This window comes from Thalassophryne amazonica, chromosome 5, assembly GCF_902500255.1.
Source record: "Thalassophryne amazonica chromosome 5, fThaAma1.1, whole genome shotgun sequence".
In the NCBI taxonomy this organism is placed as follows: Eukaryota; Metazoa; Chordata; class Actinopteri; order Batrachoidiformes; family Batrachoididae; genus Thalassophryne; species Thalassophryne amazonica.
This window is the reverse complement of record NC_047107.1, coordinates 82,345,420-82,363,764: the sequence shown is the minus strand read 5'-3', so window position 1 is coordinate 82,363,764 and position 18,345 is coordinate 82,345,420. Positions and strand designations below refer to the sequence as shown.

The following is an 18,345-nucleotide window of genomic DNA, read 5'->3' as shown; positions in this document are numbered from 1 at the left end:
TAGTACCACCTCAAATCAAATCCACAAGAGAAACATTTAAAATCAAAATGTTTTCCCCAATTTTGTTACAAAACAAGTTTGTTTAAACTGACAGGTTTTTAAGAGTAGACACACTCACCTCTGGCAGATGGTCTGTGGAGAAAAACCAAGCTGCAGAATAGTTCAGAAGGAGAATCTTTATGCAGTTTTCACTGAAATTTAAATAAAAACTGCAGAGCAACTGTGACATTTCAGTCTGTGTGGCAAAGTACTTCAGGGTCTGTTAAGACAATCAGGAGGATCACGTCTCACATCACCTCATTGGTTGAACGTAAGCTCCTGTACCAACACCAGACATAAATACTGACCAGAGATTACTTAACTCACACACACGGGGCGCAATAAATGCAAAATTAGAAATGCTTCATTTGTAACTGTGTAACAAGATTTAAACATCAAAGATGCACTTCTTCCCCACTGATGTGGAAAAATTGATAGACACACAGATCTTTTGTCAGGGCATCTTTATTAAATAATCACTGTATGAAATTTTACAAACACCTCCCCCCCAGTAGTGACGTAACCAACATCAAACCATTTGTAAAAGAGACCTTACAAAAGCAGATAAACTTTAGTCACTGAAAGACAACACACTCACGCTCAGAATCACAAGCACACTTTTCATAAAAGAAAAGGGACAATATTGTGCTGTTTGTTTCCAAACCCAGAAATGTGCAGTGAGATTTAACATCCATCAACAGCTTAATTCAGTCATGTGAGATTTTCATTTTTGTTCTTTTTCATTCAAACGTAGGTGGATTTTTTTTTAAGTAAGGTGGAATACAGTATTGCGCAAAAGTCTAAGCACACTTTCTATTAAGGTGATTATTTTTTTTCCAAATAGTATGCAAAAAAAAAAAGAAGTTTTCAAATGTTAGTTGAAGTAAATCAAATGTTAAGCCTATTGCAGAAAGAAGCTGTTAGTTTGTAAGTTTACAACCTGATGCAAGTTTCCACAAAACAAAGGACTCGATCAGTTGATGCAATTGATATTTAAAGAATTTCATCACTTTTATGGCATTTTAGTTAGCTAGATTTTTGCACAGTACTGAGGAAAAAGTTTTTATGAATGGTGTTTTGATTTTTATTCCAAAAATGATTCAAAGTGTGACAAAATGTCAACATGAAAACTGTCAAAACTGCAAAATGTTAAAAATCCATCCTGAAACCGTTTGATTATTTTACTTTCAGGTTTGAACAGAAATAGCGGGGCACATGTAAAATATCACTATGACTGTGTAGGTTATGTACCATCAAATTTGCACAGACACTAAAATAGTGCCAGGCTCCTCTCGCTGCACCCCCAAATATTATTCTAATTGCACTAGGACTGGATTTCCATATAAGAAAACATAAAAGACACTTCATATAGCATACATGCACAATGAAGTGTCATTTTCTTACATGTTTAATCCATTCCACCCACAAATATACCAATTTTAAAACATTTTGGGGGTGGAGAGAGCTTGGCATGTTATCTAAATTTTAATTATATCAACCAGTGTCTGCAAATTTTGTGCTTTTATCATTCATCATTTCACACATCTCTAGAATCAGACCTTCAATAAGTACAGCTGACAGATTTTCTGCCCACATGGCTTTCCATAATCCCTGCAGTCTGACAAGTCATATTAAATTAACATTTCTTGAAACAAGAAGAAAAGTTGATGTTCAGAAGAAAACCATCTCAGAGCTTTAATGGGCATCACGTTTCCTCACCATTTTGCTAAGTGCATTATGGGACTGTGATGGCGTTTCCTGGGCCTCAATCACTGTTACATGTCTGGCTACTGTCACATTGTGCTTGTCACCATGAAACCTCTAAGATGTATATTTTCAGGAATATTCAGTCATAGTTTGTATGTTGGATCAACCTTTTGACAGGCACTTTGCATGCAACATGTTTGTGCTTTAAAACAAAACCATATCTGATTCATTCTGGAGAAAAATATCTGTGCCACTCTTCACATTTGTGATGGGAGAAGGGGAAAAAAAAGTTGATAGTTTTATTGCTTGCTTCAATCCTCACATTAAATGTCAGTTTTGCCTGCAGGACTGATTGTTTGGAAGGTTTGAGGACAGAGGAGGAACTGTGGGAAAGACTGAGGCAGGAACAGAGTAACAGGACGAGTTCATAAATTCCATGTTTGCTGATTTTTGGTCTCCATTTGAAGTTTCTTCCCACTGGAGGAGAAGGATAAAGTACTCTAACGTTTGACAGTCAACTGTATGTGGTGTAAGCTGATCACATGCGCGTCGCTCCCTCTGGAAGACAGCGAAGTTGCTTCCTCAATTACACATAGTAGGTATTATACCTGAAGATACAAGAAAAGTGCAAGAAACACTGCTAAGAGGAAGTGGAAATAACTTTCTGTAAAGTTACATTAGAAATGAAGCAGTTGAACTGCATAATGTGACCAATAATGAAACTGATTCAAGCGTGCCACCTTCTCCTGAGTTTTTGCACCTCACGGTCCTCCTCTTCTTTCAGCTTTGTGATGAAACTCTGCAGGACAGGCATCTCAAATTTGATGTATTGTGCCACCTGGTGGATAAGTATAGAAATGTTAAGAGAAAGCCTCCAGAAGACTGGATGTGAGATAAACGTCTCAAGGCAAGCCTTTTGTCTAGTGCATTTTGAAAGTGTTGATTTACATCATATGTGACTTCTTCTCCCAAGTCTTCTTCCATGAGGAAAACCTTGCCAGACCTGCTCACATGGACCTGCATGACTCTCAGAACCAGAGGATAGTCACTACGCTGGAACTTCACACGCTCTGAACATCAAGATATCCACCAATATATTAGCCTACAGTGCAGAAATAATTATTCACATAACAATGCTGTTCAGATAAAACCTAAATCCACAGCTGAGCCAGCAAGAACATTAATTACACACAAATACACACACCTCCACTTGCATGGACGAGGTAGAGGGCGAAATCATCTGGACTGTTCTCTATTTTAAACTTGTTGAGGAGAACCCGCAGCACCTGAGGCGTCGTCATGCAGCTGTTGATACGAACATTAGTCACTGAGCCATAAGCAGGAGTGAACACTGCTGTCTAAGAGGCAAAAAACAAACAAACAATTTACTATATAACTTTATGAACATTTATGTACACTGTTCACTAGCATGTACTAATGTGAATGAACAGCAACTACAGCTGAAAATTAATAATGCCATAAATGTAATTATATATTTTAAGAGACACTCTGGCTTTGCCACCTTATGGTTGTAGAAGTGCCCGTTGATGGAGAACCGATGCCGTCGTATCTTCCTCTGGTCACTGGGTGACCGCCGTTGGCCTCGCCTTAAAACGCCAGCATCACTCTTTGTCCTGAGGAGTTGAGCAGAACCATCGTCCTCTGTCCAATCAACAAAAAGAATGTCAAAAAAACAACAAACAAACAACCAGCTGATAAACACAACTCAGTGCCAAGAACTTAAAGGGATTCTAGAAAAATGCAGTTTGGCATAAAATGCAATAAAACAAAAAGTGTTTCTTAAAATGCACATCACTGGTAAGTGAAATGTTAAAATGAGCCGACTATATTATGAGATATTAAGTCATAAACATGTGGAATTTAGCCTGATTTGATGGTCCTCTGATATAGAATTTAGCCTGATTTGATGTTCCTCTGATATAGAATTTAGCCTGATTTAATGTTCCTCTGATAAACGCTCAGAAATGTTAACCCTGAATGAAATGTTGATTTCAGTAACGTCACCTTCAAGGGCCAGTTTGCATTTTTCATTGAAATGAATGGGGAAAACCAGACATTTTTGCAGCTCAAAATCAGTGTTTATTGTGGATGCTGACAGAGAGCACATTGAAATGGTGAACAGGTGAGTTTTACAAGGTCCAGCAACACCTGACTTAATGTTTATTAACTGTACAGTTTTCCCAAAGTTAAGATTAAAGGGCCTTAGAAACCACTTGGGTCTAAAGCAGAAGTCTTCAACTCATTCCAGAAAGGGCAGAGAGGGTGCATGTTTTCTTTGCAACCACCCACTCCACCAGGTGATTTCACTGATTACCTGATTTCATCTGCTCAAAGTGATGGAGTGGGTGGTTGCAAAGAAAACCTGCACCCTCTCGGCCCATTCCGAAATGAGTTGAAGACCTCTGGTCTAAACAATGGTATTCTTTCAATTCCTGTGGCCAGCAGATCTTACAAAGCATGTTGCCTCTTCTGAAAGCGTGGAATGGGATGTGCTTTTTTTGCTGCTATCATGGAGATGAAATGCCTCTCCCAAGCTCTGCTGGGAGCTGATGAGTTGCAGAGAAAGAGGTGTTTATAAGTGTGACCAGGAGGACTTGGAGAGAAAGTGACAGCTGTCGCAAGAGATGTGACGTGGACACTGGGCCAGACGCTTAACGGTGTTACCTGCTTACCGGATCAATGACTGTGGCTTGACAAATGACACTTGGAAGCAACACAAACGTAACAATGGTGAAGGGAACTTTACTGACCCTTATGTGTTTGTACAATTTGGAAGTTTTGAAAGGAGATAACCATTTTATTTTTCCATACCGAGCCATGTGGAACCGGAACAGGAACGATATTCTACATGGCTCTGTGTTTGAATAGACAGGAGGATTGACCTCAGCAGGATGCATCTCACAGGGTATGTATTTATTACTTTGTTTTTGCTTATATAATCTTACTTAAGGTGCCCTGACACTTGCACGACTTTGATCCGCGCACTTGCATGCACATCGTCATGACGGTCCCACCTACTGTGTTCTGAGCTGGACGTGGTGCTTTGTTCCACCGGCTGCCATGCACTCTGTGCTGGACGCTGCATATAGAAAATAATATTTCGTAGCGGATCAATCTTTTTCTCTGCAAGTTGGCTGCTGAAAACAGCTCTAATCGCTTCCTGAAATCACAGAGGACCACTCCAGCTGGAGCCGTTCACATGCACCTGAATGAGCTGGAGAAAGCCTTTGGAGCATCTAACAAGGTAATCATTTTTCATGTTTACATGGCCATAGCTTAGTAAAACAGTTGCATGTTCTTTCCTTCTTGTGTATAGCTGTAAAAGTATGTTTATGATAGATTTAAAGGACATGTTACGTGTGTTTTAGCATCCCAGTTAGCAACACAACATGAAAGTACTCCTGATTGTAAATCTCTCTGCCAACATGCGCTCATAATTAGTGGTTTCTGATGTTTTTATTTCCTCCTCCCGATGCGAGGAAACAGGTGCATTTCTGAAAAATGTCTCACTCGGCAATCCTCTGCATTTCTCTGTGTGTGACGTAGTAAGAGCCAAATACAAACATCCAGACAGAGACAGAGCAAAACGAATGGGTTATGCCCAATAATGAAGCTTCATACCTTTTTTTTGTAAGCAGTGGCTCAGATTTACAGAGAGACAACACAACTCATCCCAAAACTCTTACCTTTTTCAGAGTATGTCGGATTTTGGAACTTAAAGTGCTGTGACGCTGCCGTTTGTGCCACATGGACATGCCTGGACACACAGAAGTATGTCTCGTATTGGAAAAACTCCAAAGACACTATTTTCAGGAGCTAATGGACTATCTGTGCCACGATCCTGACAGAAGTTGAGTTGATGGCAGAGCTGTGATCGGACATTATGCATGTGCGCGCGATCAGAACCTGAGAGCGGGTGGACCTGGACATTATTCTCTGGCCGAGTGGAACTTGAAAATGATCTTTGGCTGGGATCCATGTGTGGACGAGTGGACCGTTCCATGGTTAGCAATCACAATTGTGACGTGCATGGGGGCTTGTCTTTTGTCGTGGAGCTAATTTGGAAAACTTTACACTGGGTGAGTGGAATGTTTTTTTTTTTTTCATCTTTGCTCTGTGTTCTTTTCAATGGACTTTGAGAGAGTCTGTGGATGTGTGTGTGCGCGCACAGCAGCTGTTTTAACCCCCAATTTAGACAGATGTCTGGCTAAATTTGAACATATAATCATTATTATGCTTGTAGACTCTCTCAAATGTCATAAAACTGTCATCTCTAAGGAAATTTTTAAAGAGAATTAATATTGAATAATCCCTTAATAAAAAAAACAAAACAGCTGACATTGGGGTTAAAACAGCTGTTACGCTGTCATCATAAGACACTAGTTCAATAGTAAATTTAGTTGCATTGGAACATTTGCAGAAAAGTAAAAACGTGAGAAAATGGCTTTTTAATCTCAGAATTACATTGAATTTGAATGTGTAATTTCTTGGTTTTAGCCTCACTGAAACTGATATTAGCTTGGATCATACTGTTTTTAATAGGCATATTAGGTGAATCACATATTACATTTTATATGAAAATGGTACCTTTGGTTATGTAAACATTTTATGGACCATCTTGTGAAATGTGACCATTGATTGTTTGCTTAATGGTGTCTTTTCTCCTGTTTTGCTCATTTGCAGCTCCTGTAGTCACGGTCTGTGTGTTCATTTTCCATTAAGAGGATGTTTTCTTGTAGTTTTTCTTTGGTGGATTCTTTGTTTATGCGTTTCAGTTGCAGATCACGCATTTGTGGGTGGTGCTATCTTATGGATGGTCCAGTTGTTTTGGGTGCTTGGATATTTTGAATAAGTGTGAGAGTGGTGGACACCTTTTATTCTACCTTCTTTTTTCGAGGCGGCCACCAGATGCTGCCTGGGTTTGCTGTACCTGGTTTATTGTTGGATCTGTGATTTGCATTTTCACCGATAAGTTGTCGTTTTGTTTTTTGATTTAAATCTCATGATACATGGCCACGTTCACTCTTCCCTTAACACGGATCAGTTGTCCTGTCCCCTTTGCAGAAACAGCCCCAAAGCATGATGTTTCCACCCCCAGGCTTCACAGTAGGTATGGTGTTCTTGGGATGCAACTCAGCATTCTTCTTCCTCCAAACACGACGAGTTGAGTTTTTACCAAAATGTTCTATTTTGGTTTCATATGACCACATGATATTCTCCCAATCCTCTTCTGGATCATCCATATGCTCTCTCGCAAACTTCAGACGGGCCTGGACATGTATTGGCTTAAGCAGGGGGACACGCCTGGCACTGCAGGATTTGAGTCCTTCTCCGTGTAGTGTGTAGCCTTTCCCAGCTCTCTGTAGGTCATTCATCAGGTCCCTCCGTGTAGTTTCATGGGATTTTTGTTCACCGTTCTCATGATCATTTTGACCCCACAGGATGACATCTTGCTTGGCGCCCCAGATCAAGGGAGATTATCAATTATCTTGTATGTCTTCCATTTTCTTACATTTGCTCCCACAGTTGAATTATTCACACAAACCTGCTTGACTATTGTACATTCACTCTTCCCGCCTGGTGCACATCTACAAGTTTCTTCCTGGTGTCCTTCGACAGCTCTTTGGTCTTGGCCATGGTTGAGTTTGGAGTCTGACTGTTTGAGGCTGTGGACAGGTATCTTTTATACAGATAACGAGTTCCACAAGATGCCATTAATACAGGTAACAGGTGGAGGACAGAAGATCATCTTAAAGAAGAAGTTACAAGTCGGTGAGAGCTAGAAATCTTGATTGTTTGTGGGTGACCAAATACTTATTTTCCACCTTAATTTACAAATAAATTCTTTAAAAATCCTACAATGTGACTGGGATTCCTGGATTCTCATTTTCTCTCTCATTGAAGTGAACCTATGATGAAAATTACAGACCTCTCTCATCTTCCTAAGTAGGAGAACTTGCACAATCAGGGACTGACTAAATACTTTTTTACCCCACTGTATTCTCTGGGTTTATAGACGTTGTTATTGTGTTTGTTTTATGTAAAAATGCCAGAAGAAGGTCAGGTGGCTTTTCCATTATTTTCAATTGGAATCATTGAGAGCTACAACGCTTCATGTTCTTGCTTTTGTCAAATACTGACTATCCTCTTTGTTCCATAGTAATATAGTATATATACAACCCCTGGCAATAATTACGGAATCACCGGCCTCGGAGGACAGTTGCATTTGAAATTTGGCAACTGAAAATTGCCATTTGAAATGACTTTAGTTTTGTGTCATGTCTGTGATCTGCTTTTTTCTACAAAATTAAACAACTGAATGAACATCCTCCGAGGCCGGTGAGTCCATAATTTTTGCCAGGAGTTGTATATAAAGATGTCTGAAATTCGGTTTGCTTTTATTAAATTCCACGCATCTTAAATGTAACAGACACGGACGGATTATTTATTTGGAATAATAAATGATCTGTATGAAAACTGCAGGTTTTCAGGGTCTCTACTGTCATCTACTGGCCAGTAGTGTTCATGGCAGTATTCGCCTTAAGTTCTAAGCATTTGGGCTCCAGTAGATGGCAGTGTTCTATTTATTTTGACCCCGGTTATATCAGATGGTTGTCAAATCAACTTTTTGGCTTTTTTTTTTTTTTTACAAATAAAAATGGCATATTATACAAAAGCACATTATATGTAAACACCACACCACCCTCACATTAACGTGTTTGGTTTTTACATGGAAATGTAGACTGGATATGACGTGTGCGCCTCAATCTAGTAGCGTTGCTCAGGACAGGAAGGCGCCATTACTAAGGGTGGAGATGTGCCGATCATCAATAATAAACTGACGCTTTTTTTTGCACTAGTGTCGCTATTTGTTAACAGATTTTAATAAAAGTAGGCTTGTTCTAAAGCCCTTTAATTGCTCTTTCTAATGAACCCATACATGCCTGGGTAGAAAAAAAATGTTTTATGTAAAGTCTGGAAATTTGGGGAATTACTATGATTTTTTTTTTTTTTCCTGTCATAATTCTCAATGGATTTTATAAATGAAGCCTTGTAAGTTGTATTCAAGCTGATAAAAGCCTCGGATAAAAAAACAAAATCCTTCATTATTAAATATAAATCTGAAGTATGCCTTGCCCATTGTGCTCATTTACCTTGCTGGTTTTTCCACTGTAATATTACTGCTAGTCTTTTAACGACAACATTATATATATATATATATATATATCATTTTTACTAGCATTTTATTACAAGTAGATATAAAGCCATTCACCATCCCTGGTTCTCAAGACCAGGCACTACTCCTACTCTTTCCTTTTTAGATATACCTTTATATACTAGCATAGTTCCACCTTACAACTGGAATATAATATATAAGATATACCTTACTGAATTTTCATATCATATTAAACAACTGCAAATATATATATATACACATTTGTTTGTTTTGTTTGTATGCATGTGAACGCAGTTCTAGTTATAGAGTTATAGTTATAGTCTCAGTATATCGATATTAAATTGTGACATAACGACTTTAAATAGCACTGTTTTACATAGTTACATTAAGGCTATTGTACAGTTCATTTTAGTATTCGAGAATTTGTTTTTTGTAGTTCGTGCTGTTGATGGTGAAGCACTGGCTGCCTTTTTTCCCCCTTATTTCACTCTGTTTAACTGGTTTCAAGGTGCTCTCTCCACCCTTAGTAATGGCCGCCGTGCGGCACGCCGCTAGTCACGTGACATCCATTCCAGTCTCTATTTCCATGGGTTTGTACATAGAATGAATGACTTAACCAATCAGTGTTAGCGGAGGCTCATTTACCCATAATCCCTTTGGCAGCTGTTTAGTGCATTATTTAAAATTAAAAGATATATGTTATATTTTAACTTTGCACAAATGACAGAATTGACATTAATGGAGTTATTCCATCTGTATTCATTTTATTTACACTTCAAAACCATAAGTCAGCACTGCTTTATTTTCCAAGACCTCCTAAACAGGAGCTTCCAGCAGTGGGCAGGGTGCACAAAGACAGAAGTGCTGACTCATTGTTTGGGTCTGTGGTCGTCTTTGATGCTACCAGAAGCGATTCAGCTTGTTAGTTGCAAGTGTACCGGAGACAATACTGAAAGTTATTGGTTAGCTGTAGCTTCCGATAATTTTTTGGGTGGTTATCGGTTTAGCTTCATAAAGATACCTTTTCAGTTAGCTGATTATCTGTTATCAAAGCTAACTTTTTGGTTAGCTGTGCCCACCATTGATCAAATGTTATAACACTCTTAAAGCAATACCCATAATTTCCCCTCCTGAAGAAGACGCGACAGAAGACCGATGTGTTCTTATTCCCTAATTAAAATGTTGCGCTGCTAAGTGTTAACACATATAGGCCATGGTTCTTTTTGGAGATGAATTCTGTGTTTTATTTTTCTTTTTATCAAATAATTTAAAATTTTGTTTCACTGATACACTGTCTAGATTTTTTTATGATACACTGGGCAATAATGAATCCTTGCTGCTCTTAATCTGGTAATGAAGCCCTGCACACAGCATTTTTGCTACTGATATAGGTACTGTGGTGCCTAGAATTTGATTTGCCCATACGAGGGCTGTCCGTAAAGTATAGGTCCTTTTTATTTTTTTCAAAAACTATATGGATTTCATTCATATGTTTTTACATCAGACATGCTTGAACCCTCGTGCGCATGCGTGAGTTTTTCCATGCCTGTCGGTGACGTCATTCGCCTGTGAGCACTCCTTGTGGGAGGAGTCGTCCAGCCCCTCGTCGGAATTCCTTTGTCTGAGAAGTTGCTGAGAGACTGGCGCTTTGTTTGATCAAAATTTTTTCTAAACCTGTGAGACACATCGAAGTGGACATGGTTCGAAAAATTAAGCTGGTTTTCAGTGAAAATTTTAACAGCTGGTGAGAGATTTTGAGGTGATTCTGTCGCTTTAAGGACTTTTCACAGTGCGAGACGTCGCGCAGCGCTCTCAGGCAGCGTCATCAGCCTGTTTCAAGCTTAAAACCTCCACATTTCAGGCTCTATTGATCCAGGACGTCGTGAGAGAACAGAGACGTTTCAGAAGAAGTCGGTTTCAGCATTTTATCCGGATATTCCACTGTTAAAGGAGATTTTTTTAATGAAAGACGTGCGGACGGGTCCGCGCGTCGGGACGCAGCCGACGCGGTGCGGCGGCACAGGAAAAACACCTCCGTGTTGATAACCATTTGTTAAAATCCAGTTGGCTTTTGATGGCTTTCAGTGGAGTGAGTATATGAGAAATTGTTTATCAGCTGGAGATGTTCCAACTTGTCCTCAAGGCTTCCAACAGAGGTGTTTTTCCTGTGACGGAGCGTCGCGGCGGCTGCGAGCCGACGCTGCAATCCGCCCGCACGTCTTTCATTAAAAAAATCTCCTTTAACAGTGGAATATCCGGATAAAATGCTGAAACCAACTTCTTCTGAAACTTCTCTGTTCTCTCACGACGTCCTGGATCAATAGAGCCTGAAATGTGGAGGTTTTAAGCTTGAAACAGGCTGATGACGCCGCCTGAGAGCGCTGCGCGACGTCTCGCACTGTGAAAAGTCCTTAAAGCGACAGAATCACCTCAAAATCTCTCACCAGCTGTTAAAATTTTCACTGAAAACCAGCTTAATTTTTCAAACCATGTCCACTTTGATGTGTCTCACAGGTTTAGAAAAAATTTTGATCAAACAAAGCGCCAGTCTCTCAGCAACTTCTCAGACAAAGGAATTCCGACGAGGGGCTGGATGACTCCTCCCACAAGGAGTGCTCACAGGCGAATGACGTCACCGACAGGCATGGAAAAACTCACGCATGCGCATGAGGGTTCAAGCATGTCTGACGTAAAAACATATGAATGAAATCCATATAGTTTTTGGAAAAAAATAAAAAGGACCTATACTTTACGGACAGCCCTCGTACATGGAGAGACTCTAACATCATACACTTTTATTAATTTTTTGCTGTATTATAACATGTTGCAACTGACAAAAGATGTTAAGAGCGATTGATGAACACTCCATTAGCGTGAATAACTATAGTTTTATAATTTCATGATGAACATTAAGAGTTTCCTGCAACACTTAAAGAGCTGCCTATTTTCATTGTTATTATTGCCTTTATAATCTTTGTATCTGATTTTTCCTTGATATGGGAACGTAATAATCATTTGTTGTTGCTTGAGTGCAGACTTATCTAACAGATTAATCTTTGGGAAACTGATGGGGAGATAATTGATTCACTATTCAATGATCCTATGAATTTAAAAGATAAGTGATAATTTGGACATGACACCTTGAATGGTAGCTCCCTCCCACATCTTGGTACCCCTACCTTGTCGGCATGTTGTGTCAGGCGAGTAGGCTTATGATGGTTAAGATCCCACCTCATAACTCGGGACAACCAAACAGGCACCGTCACGATTACTTTGATGTCTCAGCGAGGCGCTGACTCACTACGTGGCACCGTAAGGAAGCTCAGGATGGAGTCAAATGATGGTTGCCTATGTGCCTACACGTTTGGCAGAAAATTGATTTGATTGGAATATTGGATCATACAGGAGAACTGAATTGTGCCAAAATGATCTTTATTGTTGACACGATAGACTCATGTCAAGAGCGGGAGTGTTAGATAATATCTGTGCTAATTCCTTATTTTATGCTAGTGATCAAGTATTTGCCTTTGTTATTTGATTGAAAGTCCTGAGATCTGGTTTAAAGTTTAAAACATAAGAGTTAAGTTTCACTTCCATCACGCATGTCTAAGTTTTAGATACAGGGAGGGCTCCCCCTATCTGTGAGAGCCAGTAACATGTAGACTAAACCACACCCACTGTAACGCCCATAGTGTATAAGTGTTGTGCAAGCTACGCTCGTGTTCCCTTCACAAGATGGACACTGTGGGGACCCAGGTCCAGTTTCACAGTGACCTTCAATAAATTCAAATGAGGAATATATCATGTGGTTCTTTATAAGGGTCAGTAAATTACATAAAGAGCCAGGAAAATTACAATCCTCAACACATTTTATCCACTGATGTTCAAACATGGCTGTCATGTCATGGAAAACCATCACAGCTTGTGACTCCAAATATTTCTCAACAACTTGGATGACATTACCATTACACTGAAGATGGGGAGCAGACATATGGGACATCAGTTTGGTAAACAAGGAGAAGCAGACCTGGGCCTCGCAGGTTTAGTGAAAACACAAAGTTTGTTAACACTAAATGAGAGAAACTGTTTTAGGTTTCAGAAAGTAAAGTTAGTGAAAATTAAGAGAGGAATAACTCCAGTAAATTTCAGAAATGGAGGTAAGTTAAAGTCAGAGTCAGTTACTACGGTAACTGACAGTCTGGGAACCTAACCTGGTCGGGAGCAGGTTTTCTTCAATAAACGCTGAATTTCTCTCAGTCTCCTCCCTCTTACACAGCTGTTTCACTTCCTCATATGTTCAACTGCATCATCCTGTGAAGATGTTATGTTTTGCTATACCTTAACCTACTTTTTGCACAATCTTTGGAGTACCGAGTAGTTTTCTTCGAGCTGAATCTGTAAATTATTTATACACATTGCCAGTTAAAAGTCTGGACACACTTTCCCATTCATGGGAATTGTTTTCATGGGAAAACTTGGTTTTTCTAATCGTGTTTTAGCTCTTTGGTTTGTAACAAGTTTTGCATGTCCACTTCAAGCTCGTTTGCTGTTAATTCAGCCATTTTCTTTGTTCGCTTTTTGTTTTGTTTATTTCACACTGTGAAACTGTAAAGTCGCAAATCACTACAGAATCCATTTTAATGCCGCGTTCACACCGGGCGCGACGCGAGCGACAGGAGTGACAGGTTGCCATGTAATCCCTATGGAAGGACGCGTTTTGGCGCCAAGCCACGCAGCGCGACGCAATGGACACGAATGAAGCGACGTGAGTGAAACGATTTTGAGCGATTGGCGCGTTTGTGGCGCGATATTGCGTCGCGTCACGTCGCATTGCCCTCCTTCCTGAAAAATCTGAACTTTTTCGTCTTGTGCCGTGATGAACAATCAGGGACTAAATATGTAGTGATGTGGAGATTGTCTGGAGTTTGACTGAGTTGGATGTGAATATGTCCTGTCTCTGGTAGCCAGCCTGTGTGAGCAGGACTTATGTCCCTTTTGTCCTTTATTTCGCAATTATGACAGAGTTGGGGAAAGAGCGAACAGCAGCCCCACAGCAGGGGAGCGGAGTTTCTTTTATTTATTTTTTTTCTTACGTGCGCGCGCGAGCAAATCGTCCATGATGATTATTTTATTTATTAACTACACAGATGTATAATAAAGCAAATGGTGACTGGTTTCTAAACACAATTATGACAGAGTTTTTGGAGCGAGCAGCAGCCCCGCAGCAGGGTGAGTGGAGGGTTTTTTTTTGTTTTGTTTACATGTGCGCACGTGAACGGGACAGGAGGTCCTCAAACTGGGTCCTGCAGAGGCGGAAGGACAGCTGAAAGCAGCCGTCATCCAGACGACGCTCCTGCAGCAAATAATGATACTCCCCGAATTGGGAACGTCTCATGACGTTTGTCAGCTTTCCACAATAACTCGCTCCGTGTGATCAAGGTCTGTCATGTTAACTTGACTGACAACTGAAGCCGGCGAGCGGAATGGAAGCTCCTCCTATTTGATGACACACTGGAGCGAATTTTCGCAGCGAAAGCAGAGCGACACACCGGGCGATGGTGGCGCGTCCGGCGCCATGCGACCAAAGCGAATTTGTGGCATCTGGCCGCGCCCGGTGTGAACGCGGCAAAGATTGCTTTCATCACCGACGAATGCATCCATGGTAATGCCTTCACATACCTCAAAGACCTCCTTACTCCCCACACATCTTCCCTTCCCTCTTTTCATACAGCCTAATGTTCATCCGTCCCCCTCGCACCAAGCTTCACACCATGGGAGACAGGGCATTCTGTTCAGCTGCCCCTAATATTTGGAACTCCCGCCCTAACCATCAGAGGGCACCACAAACTGTGGAAGCTTTTAAAAAAAGCCTCAAGTCATACTTGTGTAGACAGGCCTCTCACAGGTCTCAATAATTTGAATCTGTTGCATCATAGTCTTTTTATTCTATTTTATTATTACCTCCGCCAAGGAGGTTATGTTTTCGGTCATGTCCGTTTGTGTGTTGGTTGGTTTGTTAGCAGGATTACTCAAAAAATCCTCAACAGATTTCAATGAAATTTTTAACAGGGGTCTATCTTGGCCTAACTTAGAAGTCATTAAATTTTGGTAATGATCTGGAACATGATCCGGATCCAGTAATTTAAGGATTCTTTATCATTGCAGGATAGGGCCAATTTCAACATTTTTGCATCTAATTTCATGAAGATGGGTCACAAAGGCTGAACAAAAATTAAGTTACGACACAACAATAATTTAGTATTTGTTCTCCTCATTGAATAACTTATTAGAAATAAAAAAAACTTGTGTAGTTCATGCAGTTTCTCTTTATAAATACGTTTGCTGAAGATCTAAGGGTTTAACCACTGAATCTGAAACATGATGGTAGATGCGTGAAACGACGTGGAATAAGTCTTTTTGCCAAAGTGTATTCCATGTGACGTCAGTGACCCTATGGCCTTGGAGGTTTGCGCTCTCCGAGTGCTTCCAGTTTATTTTGGCATTATTCTATTCTGGTGACTGCTTTTATCTTAAGATTTTCTGTTTTATTCTCTTATTTATCCTTGGTTTTATTTTATATATTTTTTACTGTAACACAGATTTTTATAAGAAAGATGCTTATATAATTTTATATAATGGATGAGTCATTTGATTGGTCTTTTGTATGCCACATGACATGGATTAATTCATCCATTTGTGTTGCATTGCATTTAGAGTGCAATTTGGTTCCATTTAGAGTGCAAATTTGGTTCCATATTTTTGATACCATTGCACTCTGCACACATCACACGCTGTCTGGAGCTGTTAGCAGGAAGAAAGAAGGAAAAGCTGGATCTAATTTCTGACGTGATTTTTTTTCACTGCATTGAAGATGTATACAGTCTTTATTCGGTAGCACATGTTCGCACAAATGCCAACCCGGTTGCGTGTGTGTGCGTGCGCGGGGGACAATGATTCTACCAAAGACGATGATTTGATTGGGCTAAATGACGCTGCTAATTCTTGTAACACACACACACACACACACACACCACTCCACTGTAAGCTGTCTGGATGCATGAAGAGCTGTTCAGATGAAAAGCTGACGTGATTTTTGGCTGGACTGAGGAACTGCACAAAGTCTTTTTTATTTTTCCTTTTTTTTTTTTTATGGAAGCCGGAAGTCAGTACACAGCATCACTGGACTACATGTTACAATTTGGACTTCAGCAGCAGTGGAACAGCAAAATGCAAGCCCCTTTCTGTTGTTTATAAATTAATAAAATATCAAATGACAAGGATCTATTTTAGCCGTTATATAAAACAAATAATGAATGTTTTTACATTCTATCATTGGAACGAATATTTAATTAGGTGAAAGCTGGAACATACCATTCAACTCGGCTTCGCCTTATTGAATGGTATGTTTCAGCTTTCACTTCATGAAATATTTGTACCACTGAACTCAAACATTCATTATTTGTATAATATTACATGAAATTTATTATTATCATAACGTTGTTGAACGTGATGTCATTGAACGGCACGTTACACTCATTCTGTGTAAAACAATCAGGTTTGTGATGAATATTTTCTTTTATGAGTGGAATATTTATCCATCCATCCATCCATTTCTTCTGCTTTATCCGGAGTCGGGTCGCGGGGGCAGCAGCTCAAGCAAAGCCGCCCAGACCTCCCGATCCATACACACCTCCCCCAGCTCCTCCGGGGGAAACCCAAGGCTTCCCAAGCCAGCCGAGAGATGTAGTCCCTCAGCATGTCCTGGGTCTTCCCCGGGGCCTCCTCCAGTGGGATGTGCCCGGAACACTTCTCCAGCGAGGTGTCCAGGGGCATCCGGAAAAGATGCCCGAGCCACCTCAACTGACTCCTTCGACATGGAGGAGCAGCGGCTCGACTCCGAGCTCCTCCCGAGTGACCGAGCTCCTCACCCTATCTCTAAGGGAGCGCCCAACCACCCTGCGGAGGAAACTCATCTCAGCCGCTTGTACTCGCGATCTCGTTCTTTCGGTCATGAGCCCAAATCCCATGACCATAGGTGAGGATCGGAACATAGATCGATCGGTAATAGAGAGCTTTGCCCCCCTACTCAGCTCTCTCTTCACCACGACGGTCCCGATACAGCGACCGCATCACTGCAGAAGCTGCACCGATCCGTCTAATCGATCTCACGCTCCATCCGTCCCTCACTCGTGAGCAAGACCCCGAGATACTTAAACTCCTCCACTTGAGGCAAGGACACTCCACCGATCTGAAGAGGGCAAAGCACCTTTTTCCGGTCGAGAACCATGGCCTCGGATTTGGAGGTGCTGATTTTTCATCCCGGACGCTTCACACTCGGCTGCAAACCGCCCAGTGCAACCTGAAGGTCCTGATTGACGAAGCCAACAGAACCACATCGTCCGCAAACAGCAGAGACGAGATTCTGTGGTTCCCAAACCAGACCCCCTCTACACCCTGGCTGCGCCTAGAAATTCTGTCCATAAAAATAATGAACAGAACCGGTGACAAAGGGCAGCCCTGGCGGAGGCCAATGTGCACTGGAAACAGGTTTGACTTACTACCGGCAATGCGAACCAAGCTCCTGCTGCAGTCTTACAGGGACCGGACAGCCCTTAGCAAAGGACCCCGGACCCCGTACTCCCAGAGCACTCCCCACAGGGTGCCCCGAGGGACACGGTCGAATGCCTTCTCCAGATCCACAAAACACATGTGGACTGGTTGGGCGAACTCCCATGAACCCTCGAGTACCCGATGGAGCGTGTAGAGCTGGTCCAGTGTGCCGCGACCAGGACGAAAACCACACTGCTCCTCCTGAATCCGAGGTTCGACCATCGGTCGAATTCTCCTCTCCAGTACTCTGGAATAGACCTTACCGGGGAGGCTGAGGAGTGTGATCCCCCTATAGTTGGAACACACCCTCCGGTCCCCCTTCTTAAACAGAGGGACCACCACCCCGGTCTGCCAATCCAGAGGCACTGTCCCCAATCGCCACGCGATGTTGCAGAGGCGTGTCAGCCAAGACAGCCCCACAACATCCAGAGACTTAAGGTACTCAGGATGGATTTCATCCACCCCAGAAGCCTTGCCACCGAGGAGCTTTCTAACCACCTCGGTGACTTCGGCCTGGGTAATGGATGAGTCCGCCTCTGGGTCCCCAGTCTCTGCTTCCTCTTCGGAAGATGTGACGATGGGATTGAGGAGATCCTCGAAGTACTCCTTCCACCGCCCGACAACATCCCCAGTCAGGGTCAACAGCTCCCCACCCACACTGTAAACAGTTCTGGTGGAGAGCTGCTTCCACCTCCTGAGGCGTCGGACGGTTTGCCAGAATCTCTTTGAGGCCGACCGATAGTCCTCCTCCATAGCCTCCCCGAACTCCTCCCAGACCCGAGTTTTTGCCT

General features: G+C 41.6%; 1 protein-coding gene across 2 annotated transcripts in view; it reads right to left on the bottom strand.

Moving 5' to 3' along the window:
- Positions 1-580: 580 nt before the first annotated feature.
- Positions 581-18,345, bottom strand: part of rassf2b (Ras association domain family member 2b) — a 43,169-nt gene continuing 25,404 nt past the window's right edge. For both annotated transcript variants that reach the window (XM_034170686.1, XM_034170685.1), the window contains 5 exons: positions 3,269-3,408; positions 2,951-3,104; positions 2,695-2,816; positions 2,487-2,584; positions 581-2,354 (listed from right to left, as the gene is read on the bottom strand). In XM_034170686.1, coding sequence (XP_034026577.1) covers positions 2,333-2,354; positions 2,487-2,584; positions 2,695-2,816; positions 2,951-3,104; positions 3,269-3,408 — 536 coding nt within the window. In that variant the 3' untranslated portion in view covers positions 581-2,332. The remainder of the gene's footprint in view (positions 2,355-2,486; positions 2,585-2,694; positions 2,817-2,950; positions 3,105-3,268; positions 3,409-18,345) is intronic.